We start from the raw sequence: 27,868 nt of genomic DNA, 5'->3' as shown, positions 1-27,868 counted from the left end.
AACGTAAAAATCTGGCTTCACGTGATTTTCACCGTGTTTGGTTACAGCGAGGTAATTAAAAAAGAGCTCATGAGGCTCGTGACAGCACTCGCTTAGAGCTTAAACGCTTCAAACCATTCTCAGTTTGCATTATATAGAACAAACAATCAACCTTTCGAGCGGTCGAAAAAAGCGCCTAACATTGCGCATGTGCGTACAGCGAGATAAGACAAGAGAAGAAATATGACCCGTATGGTTATGTAAATAGAGGCTATAATAAACGTATCGTTGGTGGGCTGTACGATCGACTATTCAGAGAAATTGGTGGCAGTTTATCCGTTCTGGCGGCGAGTGATGCCGCGCGGATGGGCGGCGCGGGTTGGACGCGTGAGGCTCGCGTAGCTGACGACACAGACTTTGAAACCTTGAAACATCTTCTTGGTTCTGATGATGGATGGAATCTGGAGTACGAAAAGGACGGCGTCAAGGTTTGGGCGGAAGACGCCGCTCACGGAGCCCTCCGCACCGTTAAGGTTTGTTTTGTATACGTAAAAACATATTTAATTATACTTTAAATTAAAAAAAATGCGGCGAATCTATATTTCACTTTCGGTGTGCTTCATAACAATTAAAATAGCATGACGCGACTCGACACGTAATATGCAAATGGCAAATGTCTAGTTTCATAATTTCCTTTGTGTTTAAAATGTAAGTTTTTAGCTCATTTCCCGGGAGACAGGGACAGACTGGGCTAGGCTCATTATTATACCCTTTCCATTTAGTTAACTTTACCGTAACTTTAACAGTAATATTGAGAAGTCTATGTTATTTTGGGACTTTATTCATTGTGCGAATACCGGTAAAACAGGTCGATTGAATTAAATTGTAATTATTTAGAATATTTTATTGATTATATTTATATTTACTGAGGTTATACATGCAAAAGTAGCTCTGCCTGTCCATTTGTCTGTTCGTCTATCGCTCTGTCACGACCAATCCACTGAATCGAAATTAATGAAATTACGTATGCTATAAGGTTGAATCCCAAGAAAGGACATAGACATATAAGTAATGGAAGGTTCATATACAAATTAACGAGTCTCCCCTAGTATCATATTTTAACTGTCTATCTACTTTAAGAAAAAACATTATGCAAATTGATAAATAAATGTGGGAAATGGGGTTGTTTGAAAAGTTAGCGTTAGTTTGTTAGTTATGAACAAGTCTTATCTTGCTAAAACGTAACCAACTTATGTTCTGTTTACTGTGGTATATGAAACGTAACAATATGTTTTGTATACCTTAGTCCTTAAATTACACTAGCTCACTCCTTGGGTACATGGAGTTTGGAGCTCTTGTAGAAATCCTAAAAAAGCATCATTACTTTTGGATCACCCCTCGTACTGTAACATTTTGGTAATTGGGAGCTGACATCATCTAATACCCTGATGTAACTATACACATATATTATTGACTAGAAGGATCTCAACTTATGCAACTCTAAAAATACTAAAATATTATTTTCTTAACAAAACCTTAAATAAAGATTTATTTAACAAAAGTAATACTTTTATATTATTAGGAAGTAGCAGTGTGACGTGGACGCTTTATATAAGCCTTTTATACACTTAAATGTATTTTACCACAGGCGTGTAAGCCAGCACTTACGGTGAACCAACAATTTAATTTAATTTAAAAACTTGAAACTGACCCTGTTCCAAGTATACAAAGGTGGGAGTGAAAATAAACTTTATTACAAAGATTAAACGGAATAAAGGATGTGAGTCCAACTCAACATGATTTGTGTAGATATTTCGTTTCGAGAGAACGGTGACACGTGATTATTTATGAGCGTATCACAGGCATTTACAATGAAAGTATTGATTTGTAAATTGTACTGTATACTGTAACTAAAATATATATATCAATATATATAAAACTCTTCCGTTACTGAGTGATTGGGTGACTGACAGACAACGCACACCCTAAACCACTGGACCTAGAGACTTGAAATTTGGCACACGTATACCTTGATTATCCTAGAGGTGCACTAAGAAGGGATTTTTCAAAATTCTTACGGGATAGGGAATAAATGGGATTTATATTTTCGAACCAAAGTAGCTCTATCTCCGTAACTATAATTATTAGGGGTTTCAAATTTACCATGCAAGTAGGTTATAACAACAACTAAAAATTGTTTTTAGGATATTTCGGAATTCCCAAGGGATAGGGAATAGACGGGAATTGTATTTTTTTCTTGAAAGTCCGTAGTCCTAGAAACTTGAAATTTGGCATGAATATAGTAATTATAGCACAATAAACTTAAAAAAAACTGAAAATCATGATTTTTTTATTTTTGTTTATAAAATAAACCAATATAAATTGATTCCACACTGCGTACATTTTGCTTAGGAGCAGAGCTCTGCTTACATTGGAAAATTAAAAAAACTTGAAAAAATGGAAAAATATCTTCAAGCATCGTTCCCTTTTAGTAGATCTATGAGTTATTTACATACCTATAAATATGTATATGGAACCCTCGGTCCACGAGTCCGACTCGCACTTTATTAGGCAGGTTAGTTTCAATTGAATAGTTACTTTTAGGTTTCATTTATTTTTAGTTGGTTTCTTTTTAGTTCGTAATTAGGTTTGCAGGTTAAAGTTGAATAAAATTGTGTTACTGCATTTCATTAAAATTATTCAGAAAACACACCTCAGAAAATATGTTTGCAAATCCATATTTATTCCATACTATATATATATATATATATATATATATAATTATATTTATATATTATTATATATTTAATATTATAAATGCGAAAGTCATTCTGTCTGTCTGTCTCGCTTTCACGCCAAAACTACTGGACCGATTTAAATGAAATTTGGTACACATATTGTCATTTTTATGTATTACAGTATTGTAATTTTTAACTTGAAACATAAAACTTATATTTTAGGCTGTACACTTATAAACTAACATATCATGACACCCACACACTAAGACACTAAGGAGCGAATTTTGGAAATTCTACGCCTAAAGGGGTGAAATAGGGGTTGAACGTTTGTATGGAAGTCCGTATTTTTTTAAGTTAGATACATGAAACTTTATTTTTGGGATACTGATTAAAAACGAGTAGATACTTATTTAAGTGTTTCTGGATATTTTACGCCTAAGAAGGGAAATTGGATTAACATTTCGTATACAGGTTAGTCTGGAAGTCCCTCATTTTTGAAGTTAGAAGCTATGAAATACACACCAATGCCAACAAAGAGGTCTTACATTAACGTAATATTTTAAGTTAATTTCTAAATATATTCAATTATTCATATTCTACGCGAGCAAAGCCGCGGGTAACAGCTAGTATATATATATTTTATAATCTTAAAAATACTAACTTTAATTATATTAAACGAAACTCTCGCTTTTTAACATAAATAGGTATTATTGTATGCTGCTAAGACGAGGCTAAAAATATTTTCTTTATATCGTTGAATGTTTTTATTCGATACATTTAATAACAGACAACCAAACTCCTCTGGATGCTAAGTGGTCGGCATCGGCTAATGGGCTATGAAAAAATAGTTTTAGTTATGCTTTTTTAATGCACTGTAGGGACTAAAGTTATATTCCACGAGACAGTTATTTCTGGCTCACTCCCTTTTTATATCTTGTCATAAAAACACAAAAAGTTATTATATTTTTGCGCTGATGATTTTTACGCAATAAGTACTTGATCATGCATTTAATGTTTCAACATAAATATTAAAAAAACACTAAAGTGTTTTTCTAAAAAAATGCAGTCGACGACTCTTCGTCAATAAAATAGAGAAGTTGAAAAATAATGTATTATAACTTTGAAATAAAAACAAAAACAGAGCTTTATTTTATTTGCAGCAGAAACAACTATTTGAATGAACATAGTTAATATTTCTGAGTGAGGAAAAACAAAGTTTTCCTCCACTCAGCTGAGCCGAGACGCCTTCTATTAGCTTCGGAAATATTCTTCAAAAGAAATTAGAACTTTCATTCCAATGTAACTGCAGGCATTTTCAACTAAGAACTGAATAAGATACTGTGTTAGAAAAAAAAGGTTTTTTCTATTATTAATCTACCAATCTGGATTGGATTGGCATATACGGAAGACTTATCAGAAAACATTTTCAAAATCAAAATTCCTTTATTATGATATAAAATAGGCTTTTTTTTAGGAATACTTTTGAACCTCATCTTATAGGATTAAATTGAAATAAGACTATATATCGAGAAGAACCAGTAACAATCTCTGTACTCTTGTATGGAATCAATGTATACTTAATATTATTGTGTTATATGCCTTGTCTATTAATGTATTTTTGATACACGATTTAAATTATAAAAAAATATATATCATATAAAGAAAAAAATCAGAATATGATTTTATCAAAGTCGTATATTTTAGGTGTTTACTTTGTAATATTTTATGATTGTGTTAATGTCTTTTCACTGCCTCTTAGGTCTAGAGGCTATGTTTATAAGTCTGCAAAACCGGAGATCCTGGGTTCAAATAACGATTGGGCTAATATTAATGTTAGTAGCACCTAGAGTCAGAAAGTCGGCACACCGCCTTCGCCTGATCATTGTCCGGTTGTTTCAGATTGTCGTCGTTCACACACATATTAATATGCCTTGTACAGTCGGTTACTTAGAAAATCTTTAGTAGAAAATCTTTAGGGCTTTAATAATTTAGTTCGTATTGAATTAAGCATTTCATGTCAATATATTGAATAAATAAGTTTTTAAATAAGAAAATCCATATCCTATTTGACAAATTGTTTATCTTCTTATTGCATATATGTACATAATTTATTTTGATTTGATGTCTTGGATAAAGGTTAGGATTATGAAAACGAGTTCTATCATTTTTCTTAATAAATAGATGCGGGGTGCGAAATATCATTAATCATAATAGAAGAAATAATAGAATACGGTACTATAAAATAAAAACATTGACTCACCTTAAATGTATTTTATGTAAAATTTGTTGAAGAAATAAATAAAAATATTATTAAATTATTACATCAATTTAGTGTAGTAGCTGTATTGTATAAGATGAGTTCAAAGATAACTCGATGCATTTAAAATTAACAGCTCTTTATTGGACGTGCGTATAGGTTGGGAATTTAAAAGCGTCTGTACAATGACATGGAGAAAACGACGACCTTTTCGTAACAATTAGATGTGCATAACATGATTATTGTGTGCGTACCGTCTAGAACGGTAATATGTGGTCGCATGCGTATACAATACGTGGTAGGTGAGTTAGGTTGCTATGCTGTTTATTTCAGGCGCTAACATAGCCACCCCCCTATTGAAGGTCTTTTTAATTAATTTTTAATTAATAATTTAACTTCGTTGGGAAAAAATTGTGCTTGGGACATTTTACATATAAAATAAAAGGATTTATTTAGTTCATTGATTGATATATGACCTATTAGCTTGGATTTTGGATATTTAAAATTATGAATTGTTCTCAAAATATATGCTACAGTTCTTTTTAGTCTGCAAAGAGTCGAAAAATTTTGTATATTAATTACAGGTGTATCTAAATTTATTAAAAAGGTTTTTATTTCTGGCAAATTGTTAAGTGTAAATTGAGATAGTTCACGTTGAGTCATGCTGTTATAAAAAGGTAGGGCCTGACCACCAAAACTGCGAACCTTTAAGAGTCTCGGCGCTAGTACCATGAGACATAAGGGTTAGCGGGGTTGACATCGATTGGTACATATCGCCAATAAGATGAAGTGGTAAACTCTGTAATCTCAACAATCCTGTTTGCAACAAACATTTTTAAATAGGCTAGCGTGTAGCTATCTTAAAACTATGGTAGAATCACACCAGTAAAAACTGCGTGTTATGGGAAACCTCAAGGACTCAACAACCGTCTTATAAAGACGAGAAGCGAGTAGAGCTCTACATAACTCGAGCTGTGAAATTGTCGTCGGCTTAACTAGACGCCACTTTTGATTAAGCATACAGCAGTCGCATGGAAATTTGGCCTTGAGAGTTGGTGGATCTAACGTATAGACACGCTCCATAGGCAGCTTTAGAAGCATCACAAAATGTATGCAATTCGACTGGACAAGGGTTGTCAGATCAGATTAAGCGTGGAATTTTAATAGAAGAGAGAAGAGGGGAATTGATTTTAATTTTATTCCACTCCCTATGTGTATATATATATGTATGTGTTTAATAAAATATGCAACTATTTTCTTGCCCTGGAATACAGCTTTTATTTGATTTTATTTCATGAGATGTGTATCTTTTAAAATTGAGTAATTATAATTATAGTATCATTAATTTCGAGATCGTTTCTTTCTTCAAAATTTATTTATTTACTGAAATAAAATAACAAGCATTCCGAAATATTAGAAAGATTTTGTATTGAAACATTAAAATATTTTTCAAATGGAATTACATTTTTAATTACTCAATGTAGCTTTTTTAAATACTGCTCTTTATTTTAAAATAATATGTTGTACCTTATAATTATAAACTTTCAGTAGAGCGCACCCTCTGCGAGTACTTCATCCTTATTCGCGTTCAAGTCTAGCGTGTTTGTGCTAAGCCGTGCGTCTTAGCGGATTGGGGTCTTAATTACCAATCTCTATCGTCCCAGGTTAATTAAAGTCGTAATTTTTCCGTCGTCTGACGTCAAATAAATTTACTTTTACAGCCCTTTTAATTTTTAACAACTTAGGTTAAGTTATTTTAAAACAAAATTGTAAAAATAATTAACAGTTCCTTTAATAAATTAGAAACGTTCATTTAAGGTAAAATTTTATATTTTTAAAACATGCCATGTTACATATACAATAACAAGAATATAAAATCAATGCTTGTTACATCAATAGTCTGAATTTAAAGCGTTTGATATTTGGAGGCACTGTTACTTATACAATAATATAATTTTCTAAAACAAAATTTAAAAAAATACATTTAATAGTTGAGTATAGGTAACTTCATTCTGCTTTATTAAAAAATACATTAGTTCGGAAGTAATTTATTAAAATATAGATATGTGACAATTATTTTGCCCTTCTTACAGGCAATCCTTTCTACACATTTTAAAATTCACAAATCATCTATTTGGCTTCTCCTGCCTTATCGCCGCGGTTACACGCTTTTATTCAACCCAAACATTCTTGTCATAGGACATGCATCTATCCGCATTGCGTATCAATATCAACAAGTTAAAACAAAATAACTATATCTATTATAAAGCATACCTACTATTATTTTACCATTATAATTATCATTGCATCCACTTCACACAAACATATACAGACTGATTTTGCCATAGGGGCTTGGATGGTCAAATTTAAAACTATAGAAATGATCGAAAACAATCAAAACAAAAACCAATTAATTATTTAAAGTAATAGAATTACTAATTCGAACTATATTTAAAATTAGTATGATCTAAATATTAATAATAAAATAAATTATCTAATTTATGGTTAACAAAGTTATAATATAAAAATAATTAACTTAATACGAAAATAGTGAAAAAATAATGCTACATACAAAGGCACGGACTATCTTACATGATATACATTTCAATTAATAGATATATATTATAGCAAAAAAGAATGAGATCAGCTTTTAGCTGATTTTTAGTTCATGTACAGGTACTGCCACCAAAATATAGTTTCAAATATTTATTAGATAATTTGGAGATAAATAGAGTTTAACGGACAACCCGTGTTTTCGGATCAAAATGCTATGATGCTAAATCAATATATACCTACGTAATAAAATATTAATGATAACCACTGGTAATAGATATACGTTCCCAATAATCCATTCCCGCCTTACATTTGGTATACCTACAAGCGTAGTATATTTATGAAAATGTTATATTTAATTGATACGTAGTAATAGTAGTACGTACGCTTTTTTTATTTGTAGCTTTAGTCTATTCCAATGGCAGATAGAGATGAAATAAATAAAAGATGTTGACCTTGAATTGACCTGACATTCGAGTGATTATATATTTCTAAAATATCTTCCGCCTCATCCTTGTTGAATTACCGCCGACTCAGTGAATTCGCCTCAACGAGATCTTTCAAAGAAATATGGATGTTGAGAATTAATAAAACAAAAAAAAACCACACAAATTGAACTAAACGGATCATTGAAACGGCTTAGTTGAGCGTTTAAGTGAGGAATTAATTTAACGCTTTCAAAAGATTATTAACTTTACCGATTCGAACGTTGTTTCATTATATTTTTGGCGCTATGTGTCATAAAATAACTAAATTTAGGGGTATTAAAGAGTTTATTAGTCTTTTGTTTTAATATTTGTGTAAAAATGGTGACTAAGTGAAGTCATTAATTTACAATGATTCCCACAAAGTACTATAACCTTATTGCATACAAATATTTTTCTTTTTACTTAGCCAAACTCAATGAACGCAACACTGATTTTTAGTGGACGTTAATTTATCCTTATTGTTTCTGTTTTCATCACTTAATAATAATTATTTTCAAAACTTAAGTTAACTAGTTGGCGTACTTTAGTAGGCAAATTACTTGAATGCATAATTTTGATCCCGAAGCGGCGTCACTGCGGAGCGGATGGGGTAAAGATCGCCAAGAGTGCGACTGCTCTGCATTTTTGATATGTATACGCAGTATTGCGAAGCCGTGCCTTTCAAATGCGGCCGTAGAAGTTATTTAAAGTAAAATCGAGTACATATTTCGTAACTGCAATATTGCCTAAGATTTAAAAAGTTTTTATCAAATTATATAATATGTGTACTAAGTGAAACTGTAGCTATATAAATGTTTTTATTTAGCTCTGGAAAAACAATACGATTTTTAAAATTAGTATTATTACAGAGTCAAATAGAATAATACTATCAAAATATTTTACAAAATAATCGGCGAAATGAAATTCTAACAATCATAAGATTTCTCATCCTACATTAAGAATCATTTCCACTTTTACATACTTTTTATATTAGACATTAAGAGTAGAAATGAAAGCAGACACGATAAAAAATTGACATTTAAAACGTTATTCAGCCGACAAGCTAAGTTTATTGCCATTATAAAAGAGGGAATAATCAGAATAATAGCAATATACATAAAATATAAATTTGTTATATTAAAATGTAAAGGAGTTATCTTACTTTAATCCAACAAAATTTTACTACGGGCACAACGTTTTTTAATCTAACTTAAAGAGAAAGATAAACAATACTTTTGTATTGTAATATTCATTCTGTTGGCGTAAAGACAACATCAAGATAAAATTTGCTTGTGTTATCATTGCTATTATTAGATTTATCATAACTTGCAATATTCTATGGAAAAACTAAGCGTAGGTGTAAAAAGGTCATATATTTTGACAACTAATTCGCAACAATGGAAACAAAATAATTATATAGGAATATTGAATTGACATTTTTAAAATTATGGCCCAGTGGTTAGAACGCGTGCATCTTAACCGATGATTTCGGGTTCAAACCCAGGCAGGCACCACTGAATTTACATGTGCTTAATTTGTTTATAATTCATCTCGTGCTCGGCGGTGAAGGAAAACATCGTGAGGAAACCTGCATGTGTCTAATTTCAACGAAATTCTGCCACATGTGTATTCCACCAACCCGCATTGGAGCAGCGTGGTGGAATATGCTCCATACCTTCTCCTCAACGGGAGAAGAGGCCTTAGCCCAGCAGTGGGAAATTTACAGGCTGATTATGTTTATGTTTATTTTTTAAAATTAAATTAAATGTTTAAAATATTCTACCCGTTCGGAATGCAGAATACAGTATAAAAATGTTTTTATTATCACCTATCTATGAGTACAAGTACAGCTCGTTTCGGACCGTTCCGAGCCGTTTCGGGCTCGGAGTGACTTTCGTCCTGAGTGTTTCCTATGAGATCGCAGGTCAGCTCAGAACGTAGTGGGTACCCCCTTAGTCGGGCGGACGCCGCCTTATAAAGATTTTTTTTTATAATAGAAATGAGTTTCCTAAGTATAAACTAAAACAAAAGATAAAAAAATTTCATTTTGTAGTTGAGTATAGGTAACTTAATTCTGTTTTATTAAAAAAATACATTAGTTTGGTAGTAATCTGTTAAAATATTTATAAATATGTGACAATTAATTTGCCCTTCTTACACTCCTTTCTTACACATTTTAACATTTACAAATCAATTATATTTATTATGTGGCACAATTGTATGTATTTCTGTTATGCTAATAATACTCTAAGCATACCTCATGTTCTTTATAAATGTCGCGGAGACAAAGTCTCTTGCTTGCTCTTTAAACTGGACTTTAAATTTTATGACGGAGAAGTTAGATAAAGTTAACCAAATTGGAAAAAAAAGTAGGTGTGTTTGTAGTAACTATTTAAGTGAACCGTTAAAATGTACTCGTATTTAACTGTAGACAAATCAACAACCGTTTGCTAAATTTTAAATCATTTCAAGGAAACAGCAACCTTATCATTAAATATATCAAAGTAAAAATAAGATTAGGAAATAAGATAAGGAGTAATAACTGTAGACTGTAGATTTTAAACATAGTATGTATCCCGAAAAATGTTCTAAATAGTTGTGAAATGTTTAAACTTTGTTTTATATGTATTTAATCTATTATTATTTCAAATTTGTGGTTTACAACAGACACATAAAATTAAACATAATATCAATTACAAATAAATTAAAACGACCTTGATTATTAGGTACCCAAAATAATTTGATGTTTTTCTCAGTCGTCAATCAAATTAAATATATATATTTTTGTGATATTCAATTATTATGTTACAGTGCCCTTTTTTTCTAAATGAAACGTCTGCGTATGTATCTAAATGAACATTAAAACACTTACGTACACAAATTAGGTCAGTATTGTATGTTAGGTGTTTTACGAGGGTTAAATAAAATCTAATACTTTCACCTTTATCGTTATTACGTTGAGGAGGGTTCTATTTATAGCTTTGCTGGTAATAACTTGGATCGAAAGCTGCGTATATTCACATACAACACGTGTAGTTATAATATTATTTACGGTACAACGAAAGTAATTATTTTTACATTTTTCAACATTAAAAACTTAATGTTTGATATAGAGTTCATTTGCATTTTACAACTTGTACATAAGATATACATACAAACTTACAGAAGCTATTTACACTTTTTATTTAAATTTATTGTTATTATCTTTTTAAGGTGGCTCGGAGAAATAAAGTAGGTATCCACTTATTTTAAGTATTAGCGGAGAGTGTATATTTATGAACCATTGTTATTAATTGAGATATGCAAAGCATTCTATCAAAATTTGAAACATCGGAATAAAACATTTACTTCGATCGATTAAAAAAATAATGTTCTAAAAATATAAGTTATAGTTTTTCAGAGTTTATAAGAACTGTTCGATCTACGTTATGATTTTATATTCGTGTATATCACAATCTCATATTTTTCTTTACGTGGAAGCTGAATATGAGGATTCTACACTTGACTATGCGAGTGAGAATTTGTTAATTAATTGTACATAATACACATCTGATGTGTTTTGTAGTTTATAATACCTTTATATATCTACTTTGTTCCTTAGTTATGTACATAATGGTCCATTAATAATAATAATAACAAGAACTTTATTACAGATTGTAACCTTTATTTGCGAATCGAATGGGTAAAGATTGTTAAGGGACTTAGGAACTGTATTGGCACTAGTGCCTGCGCAATGTGATTAATGAAGTGATTTTGCGACCGTTCTCCGGAGAGTCAACAGATTGCCTTTTAAAAGGTTAAATCAATTTCTGGATCCAAGTCGATTGAACACTCAAACGAATCAGACTGATTCCTATTAAGTTGGTTATTTTTACAAGCTTTTATTTCACCACACTTGTTGTTTGAGTCAAATCTTTAAATTATAATTATTATAGTAATTTAAGCCAGTTTCACCAAAGCGAAATTTTGACCCTCGGTGTTGGTGACGAACCACGAAAATTGTGTGTAAAATTTCCATCATAGCCTATATCATAGCGTGTGGTTGATATTTCATATTGCGTTTTCAATGAGTGTACCTATGGAATAGCACAAGTTTAATTTTTATGCGATACATAAACTATGTAGAGCGACTCTTGATGCCATAGATGGTTGATGTTTCTCGTTGAATATTAGGTCCAGTATGCCACAACAATGATACTGAAAATGGCTGATGCTTAAAACTGAAGTTATTCAGCTGTGCTGAATTTAATGACCATACTCCGTCTGCATGTAAATAGGCTTTGCCATTTTAAGGTCCTATTACTTTTAGATCTTGATGCATACTGTTGAGTAAATGTTGTTAAATGTTATATTGATGTATTTGGTGAATAGCATTGTAGCAAGTTTTTTTGAAATTGTACAATTTGCTTTTCTACAATTGATAATGCGAGGTTTAACTATTGCTTCTGCAACGAAAAAACAAATAATTATACATAATTGATACGCGTCTTGAATAAAGTATAGCAAATAATTTTGATTCGTTAAAAAATTGCGTTTTGAATGTCGAAAACATCACCGATAGCAACATTGTTACCGAGATTATGGAAATAAACTTAAAGTATATAATAGTAACAGTGCTGCGCCATCATTAAATATATATGAATTGTGAGGTTTTTGTAGAGCATTATATCTACAATAAATCACATATTATATATGCAAATCAAATATATAAAACTAAGGTTTGTTTGTCTTTACTCCTTCTTCGGTTGGAATAGGGAATACCATAAAACCAATGCGGTTTACCACAAACTGGTAACAATCTGGTTTTGTTGGTTTAGGTTATATGCGATATAGATGCGATGTTTTCCTACGCTGGTGCTAACTTGAAAATCTAGCCGAAGGCTGTAAATGAGCAGCTTAGATAGACGTATTTATTTAGATGATAATTAAGTTTTGCATTTATGCAGTGCCAGTGGATATAAATGAATATGAAATACCGAATAAGAATTAAATACAATTTGAAAAGCTACGACATACTAGTATTCAATACTTTACGATGGTTCGGCCGGTCTTATGAACATGCATTTGATGCATTATTATTTATTTAACTGAATATCATTCCACTATAAGATGAAATTATCATATTAAATTTATGACACTCCATTTATATGACTTTATTTGCAACGAGCGTTATGTTTATAACAGAATGACTTGTCACAGCTGAAAAAATGTTTAAGTGTAAGTCCTTATTCAATTATTTAATACTTTTGGCTTTGACTACGTTAACACAACACTATTTACATTTATTTTTAGACCTTAGTAATTCACTTTAGCTTACATATACCATACCAAGTACCTCTCCCATTTAAACGCGGTGATTGACATGACAATCACCAGAGTTCACGGTTATTGGTAGCTGGGAACCACTCATCATCCCTATGCTTTTATATATTCTTCTTAAATAGTTAAATGTGCAGAGTAGTAGGAATAATCTTACTACCCCTCGGTGAGAACACATATAAGGTTACTCAGTTTTAAAAGACCAATTGATAGTTTTAACTCTTCATTTAAACGATTCATAACAAAGAAAGTAATCAAAATAAATAAATTAAATAAGTCAGTTCAGTTTGGTATTTCTGACGGTTGTATTGGACGTTGTTTTAACATCGTATTAACACAAAGCGATGAAAGTGATGAAAAATGTTACAAGCGTTAAATGAGAACAAACATATATATCTGATATACGTATACATTAACATGTATGGATTATTATGGATTACAAAAAAGTTTCTGATTAATTCTTTTACAAGAATTTATATCATATAATATACATGAAAATAGAACACCGAAATCACGAAATACCATTTTCATAAATTCTGTGCTCTATTTACGATTCAACTTGGTTCAGTAACGAATAACGGATGCTGATGATATTAATAGATCTCGTGGATACCATATGAAACGCTATTATGAAATAATCTCGGCTGTTACCCCGACACTCAATAGTCTAGCCCTCTTGGAACTCTTCCAGACCTCTTTAATATAGGTCATTGAACTTCTTTTGTTTTCCCCTTGCTAGTATTCGAAAGAATGCATTGTTTTTTTCTTTTTTTTTTGTTAAAGAAGTTGAAATAAAAATGTTCATGGCGTGTTATTTTGTAATTTGTATTTTAGCGTGTTTAAAGTCGCTAGAGGTTAAACCCTAAATTCTAGACATGAAACCAAAGGAACTAAATTTATGTTTTAATATAAATCATGCCTTTTAATTTGTATGTGTTATAACTGATATACAAAAATCTTCTAAGACCGTAAATAACCTTTTAGCTTTCATGAACTTATATATTATAAAGTGAGTCACGTGAATAAAGTGAGTCACGATTTTTATTAGCCGATACAAAGATGTGACGATAAAATTCAGAATAATAATCCGTTTGACACTTCAGAATAGTATATTTAGCTGGAGAACTAGTCTAATCTAGCCAACATCATTTTATTGAAATTTGACCTATTTCTGAATACATTACGAAGTTTGGCAATACACTAAATGATCAATGAATAGGACCTTCTCAGATTTGAACATATAACAATTGGTAGACAGAATAATGTTAATTTGTTGCAGGTGGTTGCAGAGTTTGAGGATGTGGAACCGGACGCCTTGTACGACGTTCTTCACGACCCTGAGTACCGGTCTGTTTGGGACACACACATGTTGGCAGCAGAAGACGCAGGTCATATCAATGTCAATAATGATGTTGGTTACTATGCGAGTGAGTAAAACTAGTTATAGAAATCTTCTTCTTCTGCCTGGCATTTACTAATCCCGAGGTTATTTAGGTTTTCCTTCTAAATAAGCCTACTCCACCTTTCACGGTCTTTAGCGTCATCCTGTAAGTCCATTGGCTCTCATGTCCTGCTTCACGACATTCAGCCCTCGCTTCCTCGGGAGTTATTTTATTTTCAATAGCATAAAATCAAGATTAAAATCAGAATTGTTCGTTACAAATAAACACAGAACGCTGATCTAATCTACATGATTGTCAGCTCCTATTTTCACAGAAATAAAGCAATATTATGCCTTATAAGCAAATTTCATGAATACCACACGACTGGGTAAATGAGTTTATTTCTTCATACAGAATTATTTTACGCTTCCTTGGCACGCGCTGTTTGTTGCGTTACATCATAATGATAATATTATTGTATTTAATATAAACTGAACTCTCATTTTGTTTTACTAATATTATCAACGTGTAACATATTAAAATAGAGTTATTAAAGTAGAGCTGGAAATTGTATATATTCATAGGTTTATTTGGTACGCCTTAGGTTTATTATTAACTTAACTCCGTTTAATTGATGGAAAATTACAATTCAATTCCTCAATCTATCACGTTTGTACCGATGAAAAGGATACATTTTTTCTTCGATAACACAAATAAATTCTGTTTAAAAATATTTAATGAACTAAAAAGTATGGCAAGCGTAATTTTTAAAATTGCTCGAAATATATGTTGCTAAGATAAAGTAGAAACCAGCTCACCTTATTTCATGAAAGCATATTTATTATTTTTTTAAACTTCTTGTAACTTTTATTCTAATGCTTAGATATTAGTTTAAATCTAGCGAATCGGTTAAAATACCAGTATCAGTAATTTATTACGCACCAAATTAACATGTTCTAAATCAATACGTTGATGAGTCTGTGAGATATTTGCAATTTTGCACCTGATATTTTAATTATTGAATTTACCGCACGTAAACATTTCATTTATCACTTATCGTCGGTTTTAATTTTGATTGATGATTGACTTATAAAATAACATGTCTAAACTGACTGATTCATTATCGCCGAGAGCAAATTATTAAAGTTAGGGCCATGAGATTTAAATTAAGAAAGGATTTTTGGAAATTCTACCCCTAAAGGGGTGAAAGAAGGGTTGAAAGTTTGTATGGAAGTCCGTCATATTTAGGCTAGAGACATGAAACTTTATTTTTGTGATACTAATTAACAATGAGTAGAAACGTATTTAAGCGTTTCTGCAAATTCTACCCCTAAGGGGGTGAAACAAAGGTTGAAAGTTTGTTCCATACAAACTTTGTCGTCCGTAATTTTGTAAGTTAGAAATATGAAACTTTATTATCGGGATACTTATTTAAAATGAGTAAATACGTATATAAGCGTTTCTGCATATTCTATCCTTAAAGGGTCGAAATAAGGGTTGAAAGTTTGTATGGAAGTACGTCATTTTTTATGTTACAAACATGAATCTTTATTATGTGGGCTATTGATTAAAAATGAATAGATACGTATTTAAGCATTTCTCGAAATTCAACCCTAAGGAATGAAATACACACTAATGTGGTATACAGATAGATCTTAAATTAATGTAATATGTTAAGTTAATCTGTAAATATATTTAACTTCCACGCGAGTAAAGCCGCGGGCAACAGTACCTATATGATATTACGAGGTATATTTTCTTTTTAATAAATTATAACAATGTATAAAAATGAAAATGCATAAATCTTCGGATTTAATTTTTTAATCGACGTTTAAAGAATGTCAATTGCGTACATTGTTTCCCTCGCTCAAGTATATTTGTTTATGGCATAGCCACAATACTTGGAACAGTCAAATACGATCTGCAATAAAACAATCATTAAAAATGTATGCTATAATTTTTTTGTCCCTTTTATATATCTTAAAAATCATCACTTGCTTGGTATTACCCCATTTATTTGGGATCACCTAGTGTGTTTACTGCATGAAATAATATTTAGTACTTCCTAACGCCAACATTAATTGGAAATGTATTTGCTGCTGGATTGATTTCACACCACCATAAAATGAGTTATTCATGTGGATGCGTGTTCAAGATACGACATCAATTACCCAACAAAAGATTAGTCAGCTCGTTTTTGTTACTTAAGTTGATAATTATTTAAAAAATAAATAAATAATATACTACCGATTAGCTAATTTAAATGCCTCAATTATCTTAACTTCCTTTGATCATCATAAAATATTAATCGTGACGAATTATATTGACATATCAGTCTCAGAATTATCAGATCTGATCTATGATAGGGTTGCCATAATCTTACGAAAACCTAATCAGAACATGCATTCATTAAATAAACTACCTCTATAAAATAAATATAATTTTTATTGACGTTGCGAGTTGAAGCAGATTTGACCAAAATCCGAACTAACTAAAGATTCAATTCAGGTCAAGCTGCGCTGGGTTTTACGTAATAATTTATTGTCGAATTCAAATTTAAATATTTTTTGTTATAGTCGAGTGATTGTTGTAATATCATCTGCCTTTGTTCGGAAAATTAAGCTAGTTCGGATACCAAAACTGTTTTTTTGTAGATTTGGAGTTTAACTATTATTGTACATAGATTTGTTTCATTACATTATCAACATGATGTTAATCCGTTATCGATTAAACTCATATTAAAAGAATTCATAAATTTAAAATTGATAGAAAGAAAGTGACTTGATTTAGAGACAGTCATTCGTAACACAGTAATAATTATAATATACGCTTTATAGTATAATAATATTAATGCTAGTCAAATGAGTTTATTTCGTTTTTACCTAAGTCATCTCACATTCGTACTGACATTCATTGCATGAGCCAATAGTTTGTTATGGTCTTTTTATTCCAAGTCATTTCATGCTGTGACGGGGTCCCTCAGTACTCTAATTGACATTTGCATACATGAACTCTCGCTTCATTTTATCCTGGCTTACATACACTGCGTACGCTGTGTAATACTAGTTTATAGTATATGTACTGCCGAAGCGAGTATGTATATTACTACTAATTGCTTATGCTATAGAGCCGAGATGGCCCAGTGGTTACAACGCGTGCATCTTAACCGATGATTTCGGGTTCAAACCGAGGCAGGCACCAATGAATTTTCATCTGCTTAATTTGCATTTATAATTCATCTCGTGCTCGGCCCAGATCCAGGTTGCGCTTTCCTGGCTGCGACTGTCGCCAAATTCACGGCAGAAGACGTCGGACGAGAGCAGGAGGGAGAGGGAGCGGGCACTGGTGGTAAATCAGTGACCGGCGGAGGAGCGGGTCCCGCCCTCCTTTACCCCCCCCTGTTTCTCCGTTTCTTGGGCGGAGGAGTCTCTGCCAACGCGGGCCTATACGCCCTGTCGGGGATGAGCTCCGTCCTGAAGGCGGCCAGTTTCTCCTCCATGAGGCCTCCGATTTGCTCCATGAGCCCGGCTTCACTGCTCACCTGAGGAGCAGGATCGCGTGGAGCAACAGAAGCCCTCGGCATTGCCGCAGCCCCCGCAAGAGCGCGCCCAGCCTGAGCGGCAGGGGCACGCTTCCTGGACGCGACGGGGGCTCGCACTGCAGGCGCCGCAACAGTAGTCGCTGCCGGCGTCGCGCGCTTGGGCATCGCCACAGCGTTGGATGGAGCCGACGGCACAGTAGGACCCTGTTTCGCCTGGAAGGCGTTAAACTGTGCCGTCAGCTGCTCCAGAGATGCGCTGAGTGACGGTCGCGAATTCAGCTAGAAGCTGGGAGTTCTCCCGCTCGAGCCTGTCCACGTCGGCGCATTTGGAGTGACGCCGCAGGAGTTCAGCGACCGCCGCCTCCATATTGCGCGTGGCCTCGTGCAGGTCGCAGACGAGGCTCCCTTTCATCTTACGGGAGCGGTCTACGACCTTTTCAATGGCCGCCAAGCTGTTGGAAATGTAGGCACCAAGCTCGTCCGTAGGACGTGCCTGCATCTCCGCCCGCAGGACCTCGGGTCCAGGGAGGCTACCCCCAACTCTCGTGGCAGCCGGAGCCGCGGAGGGGTCTGGGCGCTCGTCCCCGGTTTCCCCGTCAGTGGCCCTACTGGGCTCAGCACAAGAGGAGAGGCTGAGACTCGAACAGTTCATGTCCGAGTCGCAGCCGCTCCCCTCCTCCCCAGCGCCGGCAGCGTTGGAGACAGGCGTGTCCGGGCGGGAAAATCGCCCACGTCTGTCTCGTGCCACCGCTTTCTTCACCTTAGGATTCTTTAATTGGATCCTGATCGCAGGTCTGGCCTTGTCGACCCGCGACTTACCTCTCCTCGACCGTGTCTTAGGCACCTTCGGGGGTGGCAGGACATCGCTGGTCGACTCTGACCCCTGCGATCCTTCCTCCTTTCTGACGCACAGGCGTTTCCGGCCATCGGGCCTCGCCTGCACGTTGTCGGTTCTCACAGCCATCCACTCCAGGCTGCGAGAACGGGTGGAGCCTCCTCCTCGGCTCTTGACGCTCTCAGCGTGCGGATCAGCGGTATGTGCCCCCCCCCCAGATTTCGAGTCGGGGCTCTTGCCGGAGACCTACTCCGGGTGGGGTTGACGGCTATTGCCGATGCCCACCTGGGGAGTTATACCTTTCAGTGTATTTTCCATATCGCCTTTTTTTTTTGTTTAACGCTTGCGACCGGATGCCCTCCGGCCATTCATCCTCTCGGCACGCTAGACCTTAGGATTAAGGTTGCGTATATTGGGGCGAAGGTCCAATCTGCTAAAGCAGAGCGGGACAACGTGCGTCCCCAATATACTATTTATTCAGCGCCTGCTAATGTAATTTGCGCTATGCGTATTGTGTTAACGTTGCTACGTGTACGTACGTAAATGTATTACAAAAATTTTATTATAACTATAACTGCCTGACAACACTGACGAAAGAATAACTTTTTTTTCAAAGTTAATATTTTTAGATAATGGTCCATTTAAGCGTAATCAAAACAGAACTAAACTATAATGACGAAAATTTTGAATAACAATTTACTGAGACGGTTAATGTAGATAAATATTAACAAAAATCAACTGTTCATACAACCTTTTTTCGTGGCTGGCCTTGTCGGTCCAGTGATTAACTTATAAAACTGCATATTAATTAAATTTATAGGAAATTTTTGCGAAGACTTTCAATGAAAGACTTGTAATGGAGATTCTAGTGTTATACTACCATCGGGCTCAGAAAAGAACAAAAATAAGTCTTGTAATAGGATATCAAATTATGGGTGTGAGGGAATAGCGTATGCACTTAAGTGTGCACATACATTTGCGCGCTATATCTCCTATTCAGTTGGTAATGGCCGCCGCGGCATAAATTGATCAGGAGGACATCATCGTTAGCCCAGCGGCAAAATCTAAATGTTTCTAATAAAATTGATGAAAAACAAGCAGTCCGAAGAATTCGATTTTGAAATGCTTCTTTAAAAAAAAAACCCTTTTTCGAACTTTAATACTGAATAATAAATCTGTTATTGTACCGATACGTACGTTTTAAATTTCCGTGAATTTTCACATAAACATATTTAAATATTGGTGAGATATTGAATCAAAAATGATTTACAGCCTCATGATACAAATAAAAGAATTAATAACCGTATTAACCCGATTGTGTTTTATGGTGAACAAAAAGAAACCTATAGTTCGTTATAAAACAAACGAATACATAAGCCCCCTTAAAAATTAACAACCTTATTTGAATTTTATGAACCTTACATTCGAGGCGATGATCACAATGCAAGCCACAACAAATATATAATACAAAATCTCCTTGCTATTGTTTGAGTTTTTAATCAGGTCACAAAACCCGCAAGTGAACCTGCAATGCAATTTGTTGAGTATATAGAGAGATCGTGCTATTTTCATCTCGATTGATTTATTTACCTATGTATGTTTTAATATATTTTGTTTGCTGTGACATATTGTATGAAGTAAGAAACAAACCATTTATATTGTTAAATATTTATGTTTTTTTTTAAATACGATATAATTAGAAGAAATGTAATAAAATAAAAATTTAAAAAGACGGACCCTTTTTTTGCAAATAATTTAAAAATTAAAATAAAAGACAATTAAGTCTTTTATTTTAATGTTTAAATTTTTTTATTAATATCCATATAAAAGAAGTAAGCACAGTTGACACAGCAATTTCTACTTATACTAATCATGTCTTTGTTACCTGAAAAATAAGGCAGGTTTTTTTTATAAAGACGGTAGAGAAATAGAGCAACAATAAATATTTCACATCCCACCCCTCCACATTCACTGAAGTCCTGGGAGATCTCATTATTTTTTCGTAAACTTAATTACCTAGATATAAATTCAGAAGTTAAGGAGTGGGATAGATATTGGGATACCTATTGGGAATGGCATTGATGAAGCCCAACCTTCCCGAACATTTATTGTTTATTTAAAAGTAAAATAAAAGTATAATATACATTTTGTACTATATATTTTTAAGTAAAAAATAACAAAACACTTCTTTAGTAATATTATTTTTATTAGCAACTCGCAGTACAATAATAATTAAAATAATATATCTAATTCGAATCGCTTGCATGTCATTGAACCCAGGACCAAGTTGGTGAGGATCGGATAACCTGATTTAATGATAAAAAAAATCACCCGTAAGATGTCGGGTCAAGAAGCTTGTATTTTATAAAATATTAAAACATGAGAATATTCATTTCAGGTTTTGCTATAATTTTCGTTATAGTAATTTATTATAAAAAAAAATTTAGCATTTAAAATTATTCATGTTTATTTTTTGTTATTGTCGTAAATTATTTTTAAATTAATAATTTTAAAAAGGATAAAATTAATTATGAAATTAATTAAAATTATAACAAAAAAAAAAAATCGAATATAAAGTATGAACTTTATATTCGAATTTTAACCGCGTTAATAGTTTTGTTTTAATAGTGGTCACGAGCTGGTGGGAATTCCAGCAACCTCAGACGTCAACTACACGACTTTTCATTATTTTTTATGTTAATACAACTGTGATTAATAATGAAGAAGTGTGGGGTCAAAATTCGATGATTTTCACGAATAAATAATAATTTACTAGTATTTAATTACCTATGTAACTTCAATATCAGAAAATAGTTCCATGCCGTTTCTTCTCGATAGGACCATGAGAGCATTCCGAACCCAATTCAATTCTGTACCGTAATTTGATATTAAATAGAACATAGGTTAATGAATGAAGTATATTTTGATTTAATTTGATACGTATAAATTAATCGATTTACACTAAACTATTTGAGTTTGTGATTAGGGAAACATACCTAACCAAAAATTATATCTACGAGTACACGTTCCAAGTTCATTGTGCATGAGCCAATTTAACTTGTCCTTTTTGGCTTTATTCTTCGTACTTACATTTTAATTAATTTTAAGCAAGTACAATTCTACGTTATCTTCTAGCACATATAGAATTTTTGTCTATAGTTAATGTAAGTATTTTCTTTCCTTGTTTTCGTATCTGTACGCGGTACCGAAAAATAGTAACATAGAAATCATTTGTTTATAAATTTTATGCTTAATGAAATTCAAGGAAATAATATCCGTATTAATTAATTCATCTATTACGCCCTTACGCTAGTAAGTTTTATGCAAATTTACTTCGTCCTCGAACAACCATTTGAACGACGATTAAAAAACCAATGAAGCTATCATTGGTTTTTTAATTAATAATTAATTACAATTATCTTTACTTATCTTTACTAATAATCATTTCGTAGTGGTGAGTAATTATGTACAAATCGATTTGTTTATCTTTGTCAACAGTATTTTGACATTGAAACGAGAATATAAAGTATAACTTTTTAAATAAATACTATACAACATTTATTTACATTTGAAGAATATTTACGAAATAAGAACACTAGAAAAACAATAATAAATATTTATACTTATTTATCTTCAAAATGACAATTATTAATACTAAGAGCTACCATAAAATGTATCTTAAATGGAATTAGAAGATAGAGGATTCTGATTACATGTTGTGTCTAAGTGCTAGTTAAGTTAAATCAAAATCATATTTTATAAAATTATAAATTAAATTATTGTATATATGTATAAATAGAACGCCTGCAACGATTAGTATTTAAATAAGGATGTTTTTTTTTTAAGTTTATTTATATATTTTGACCGAAATTAATCACAAGTAAACCCATTAAACCAACTAATTATTATTACTAGAGCTTCGCTAGAGGAATATGGATCTCTTTGGCCAGAATAGAGATATTCTAAGAAGAGATATCTGAAGAAGAATCTGAACAAGAACCACTGAGATTTCATGTGATTAAGTTGTAATTATAATTTGTCTCATTTAAATCAACCTTTTCCCTCAATATGCGAGAAGAACTTTGCTCAATCCTTAAGAGCATTTAAGAGCTATTACTTCTCTGTTATTAACATCGACATTGAATTGTTTAATGTTTAAATTATTTTAATTTGTCCTAGTGTCGTGTCCAGCGCCGCTCAAGAACAGAGATTTCGTGCTGCAGCGCTCGTGGTTGGACACAGGCGACGAGAAGATGATCCTTAACCATTCTGTCTTCCACAAAGATTACCCGCCCAGAAAAGGGTTTGTCAGGTAAAAAAACAATTAATCCTATTAACTTTTTATGATTATGATAGGTTGAGGTTCGATCCCGAAGAGACGGAGAGGGTACCGCTGTTTTTAGTGGGTATTCCGGTGTACCGGGGCACACTTGGCGTTCTGAGCACCGGCAGTCCCACATACGCCCCAGCTTCTACGTGAGGGAAACGCGTAAAGAGTTATTCTAGCGAGATAAAAAAAGAGATTCCTTCGAATTTTAAATGTCGAACGAAACTCACTAGTCACCTTCCCGCTTACACAGATAATAATCATAGTTGTTTCGGCGAATATATGTGTAAGATCGAAAGTGAAGCAATGGCGGAACGGGAATATAATAGAGCCGACCCTACTTGACAGAAATGACGAAGGCGTTGGCCTACTCGGCTCTCTCACAGCCCGAGGCTTAAAACGCCAGCCAGTATCGCCTCGCGCTACCGCACGCACTAGCGAGTAGAGCGGAGGGGTAAGATCACTTTCGTTCCTCATAAATCACAGCATGGCAGCCCGCGTATGCGTTATATCGATACGATCCAACAGCTTTTCAGATCCGTATCGAGCCGTCGACGGCCATTAGTTGGTTAAAACCCCCATGACTCGGTTCCCTCCGAAGGGGTAAGGGGGAATGCCTCATTGAAGGTTACCACTGCTTTGAAAAAATCTACCTATAATCTGGTTGTTCTGGCTGTTCAAAAGCAAGACGGTTATTTTTATTTATAATAAAATGTATTGAATAGAAGAATATCCTCGTTTATTTTACAGAGTACAAAATAAGAATATACAATAATGGTAAAAACTTAACAATGATATAATTTAATATTAATAAAAAATATACATCATTATTAAAGATAATTTTTTTAACTTTAATATTATGCATATTTAAAAGCATTGCAGTGTTTATTTTAAACGAGATGAATATAAAAAACTCACATAAAGGCAATGAAAAAGTATATATTTGAAACTTGAATTACTTTTTTGCTGTGGGTTGAATGTTCACTTCTCATTAGCGTATTCGGACTCGCCACTCCACAGATAAGATACGGTATTATGGCGTGCGTCAATCCGTCACGGCCTTGATAATCTGTGCTGGGATATGATGAGGCTGAATGAGAAAAAAGTTATTTGCTATTTTATGATCTGTGTAATTTATATCAGTTTATTTTTTCAACAAAAATCTCAGATTAATAAAAATTAAATAACTTTTTAACTTAATAATATAAAATTAAAAAGAACACAATAAACATGTAAATCAATCATTTAAAAAGATTTCAACATATTTTTGAAACTAAATTGTAATAATAAAATAAATATTCATAAATAAATTTCCTGTTTTAGTAATTAGTTGGAATATATTTATTATTGAAAAGAATTAATTACATAAACGGATATCAAATTGCTTTAGAGTGTTATTAGAGTTATTTAAAGTATAATATCATGTAGGATTTTTGTACCAAGTTTCGCTCAGTGTACCTACATTTAATTCCAGTTTTTCGAAAGATGTAGCGTGCAGTCAGATATTATATTAATAACGTAGGTACAAATACATATACATCGCTTGGCTATATCTGGATTGTATTATAGTTTCTACAAAGTAAAACTCTGCTGATAACCCACTGCTGGGCTAAAGCCTTAGACACATGCACGTTTCCTGAAGATGTTTTCCTTCACTACCGAGCAGGAGAAAAGTTATAAACACAATTTAAGCACATGAAAATTCAGTGGTGCTTGCCTAGGCTTGGCATATAATCATCGGTTTAGATGCACGTATTCTAACCACGGGGCCATTCCATCTCAATTTTTCAAAAATAACCATATATACCATTGATGCGAAGACATGACGGATATTAAATTAGTAAAGTATAATAAATCCTTTCCATTTTATAAAAAGAAGGTAAACTAAATATATATATGCTTTATTTACATATCTACTGAATCAAGTGTATACCTACTGAAAGTTGACATACGGATACTTGCTTGATTGAATTTCATTTTTATTATTTCTGGTTACGTCTGAAATATTATGACAATACTACTCTCTTTATAGTTTGTTATAATATATTTTATATTTTGACTTTAACCAATGCTTTTTAGAGTAATGTCCTACATATCTTTAGTCTCTTTTGATTGGCTGCCGTAGCCGAATTCGGTTAGGTATATACAGCATTGATATCTTAGACAGAAACGGATTAAAAGTATAGTATGCCTTCATCTGTTATTTCCTGATGACAAAGACCTTTTTTAGGCGACTAATTTTGGAGCTAATTCGACCACGCTGTTCCAATGCGTGGGTGGGTGGGTGTAAGATAAAATATACATTGATAAATCGCTAATGGATTGCTAAATCGGCAACATTTAAAAAAAAATAGCAATATTTTAATGTTTTTATTACTTTATTTAACTTTTCTTGATCAACAACTCCGGTTTGTTATTAGATACACATATTAATAGATACTTAATAATATGCCGTTAAAATACAGTTATAATTTTTAAAATTGCTTCTAAAACCTAATTTGTGGGAACTTAGATTAATACTTTGACATTTCACCAGAAATTTAATTTAATAATTAAATTAATAGCGACGTTATATTTCAGAGCCCTTTCTTTGTTGACGGGTTTCGTTGTACGAAGACGAGAAAGTCCAGGCAGTTGGCTCGGCTATGTGTCTCGTTCTGATCCTCGAGGCGCATTGCCTGCCTGGTTGGTAAATAGGTAAGCGATTAGCTTTTATGTATTACATTAGCGCTCTTTTTTATATATTTTTATATTATTTACTATTTTACTTGAGATATTTAAATGCTAATTTTGTATTTTGTACATCAAGCGAATCCTTTTGAAGTTCGGTATTCAATGTTAGACACATAATGACGTTCGATATTAATATATATATATATTTAAAATAATAATATGTTTTTATTTATTAATATAACTTGTTATATTCTTATTTGCTTAATACATACAAAATATTTGAAAATTAATATCTTCAGGGTTTTCATTATCTGGTTTGAATTTGTTTGGGTTTTGAATACAAATCTTGCACATCACAGTTTACTGGTACTTACAACGTACAGCTGCATGACACTATGTCAAGACTCAATTTTATAATTTACACGACACTCAATTACAGAGTAACTGCTCAGCTAGCTCCCCGCTTGGTGAATCAACTACACACCGCCGCTCGTCGTTACCCTGGGTGGAAGGCACTCACAGATACGCCGTATTACAAACCTTGGAGACACCCTGAACAGGTCCCACCATATCGGATTAATTTAGAAGATGTAAGTAACAAGGTCTCATTATTTAGGAAAATAAATAAACAAAATAGGCAGTACATGATGGAAATTTACTCACATAAACAGTACGTGTACATTTGGTGCGCTCTCACACACACAACATCACGTCACAAAAATCTTTGTCCACCCACAGATACGATTATTAGGCAAATAGATCTTTATATTGAAAAGAAGCTATCAAATGCATATTTGAGTTGAACGATACCAACAAAATCAAGTATTAAACATTACATGATAATGAACAACTAGTCATTTCTTTATATATGAGCTGATCAGCTTAAGCTTCTTTTACGGTACGTCCTTCGAAGTATTTTTCGCAAAATAAGAGATATTCATAGGAAAAGAAAATCTTATTATACCAAGTACTACTACTACTTTGAGAATCCAATTTGTTGGATTGTATTTGAAATGTTTAAAACCCAAGTTTTGGCCGTGAATAAATTTGCGGGATTAGAGAAGAAACTGCCTAAAGAGAAAACTTTTTATGGAGTGACGTTCATCAATCGCTCGAGAGTATAAATTACTTTTCAAGAAAGTTTAATATAGGCTTAAGAATTGTCGAGGCTACTTTAAAACGGTATTATAGAAATGAGAGAACCATTTAGTGGCTTGTTCGATGAAATAAATTATAGTCGTGATTACATCTTTATTAAATGTGATTTTTTATTTACAATATGTTACAAAAAATATAACAAAAATGAATAGATAGATAGTTTCAAGTAAATGGTTTTTTTCAGTGCATTGACCCCGATGCTCCGCCACCACCACCAGAACCGAAGCCAAATACTTCAAAGACTAAATTAGAGGTACCCCAAGTAAAGGAGACGGAAAGCCACAGTATTGAAGACTTAGGAGACATATCATCTGAGTTTAGTGTCGAAGTGGAGGAATTCTCAGAACTCTCGCTTGACCCGACAAAGAAAAAAGGCAAGTTCTACAAATTGGTCAAATCCATGAAAAATAGAAGAAAAAGTGTCCAAGTTGCCAAAAGTGCTGATAGTCTTGTAGATGGTAAAAGTTCCGAAGAGAAGCATGAAAAGAGGAAATCGTTTAAATTTCATCGTCGATTTAGTCTCAGTAGAGGTCGAGAGGATTAGTTTATATTTCACTAAATAGAGAAATAAATTGTAAATGGTTAATTCAGACATACAAGGTCGACTTAAATTCGGCTAATTTTACGCAAGAAATTATT

General features: G+C 33.0%; 1 protein-coding gene across 1 annotated transcript; it reads left to right on the top strand.

Moving 5' to 3' along the window:
* On the top strand, positions 1-27,850 carry LOC113392267 (START domain-containing protein 10-like). Its single transcript, XM_026628615.2, has 6 exons — positions 1-512; positions 14,593-14,740; positions 23,251-23,383; positions 25,979-26,095; positions 26,511-26,661; positions 27,414-27,850. Exons 1-6 carry the CDS (start codon positions 345-347, stop codon positions 27,771-27,773), a joined length of 1,077 nt encoding a protein of 358 aa, XP_026484400.1. The 5' UTR covers positions 1-344; the 3' UTR covers positions 27,774-27,850.
* Positions 27,851-27,868: the final 18 nt, after the last annotated feature.

Source organism: Vanessa tameamea, chromosome 10, assembly GCF_037043105.1.
Source record: "Vanessa tameamea isolate UH-Manoa-2023 chromosome 10, ilVanTame1 primary haplotype, whole genome shotgun sequence".
NCBI lineage: Eukaryota > Metazoa > Arthropoda > Insecta > Lepidoptera > Nymphalidae > Vanessa > Vanessa tameamea.
The sequence above is the reverse complement of the archived record's forward strand: the minus strand, read 5'-3'. Positions and strand labels throughout refer to the sequence as shown.

Bases quoted from the DNA above. Each gene is read 5' to 3' on its own strand.
- LOC113392267 (XM_026628615.2), top strand. From the start codon at position 345: ATGGGCGGCGCGGGTTGGACGCGTGAGGCTCGCGTAGCTGACGACACA. The intron at 513-14,592 runs GTTTGTTTTGTA...AATTTGTTGCAG, and splicing joins GAGCCCTCCGCACCGTTAAG to GTGGTTGCAGAGTTTGAGGA. The intron at 26,096-26,510 runs GTAAGCGATTAG...ACTCAATTACAG, and splicing joins CCTGCCTGGTTGGTAAATAG to AGTAACTGCTCAGCTAGCTC.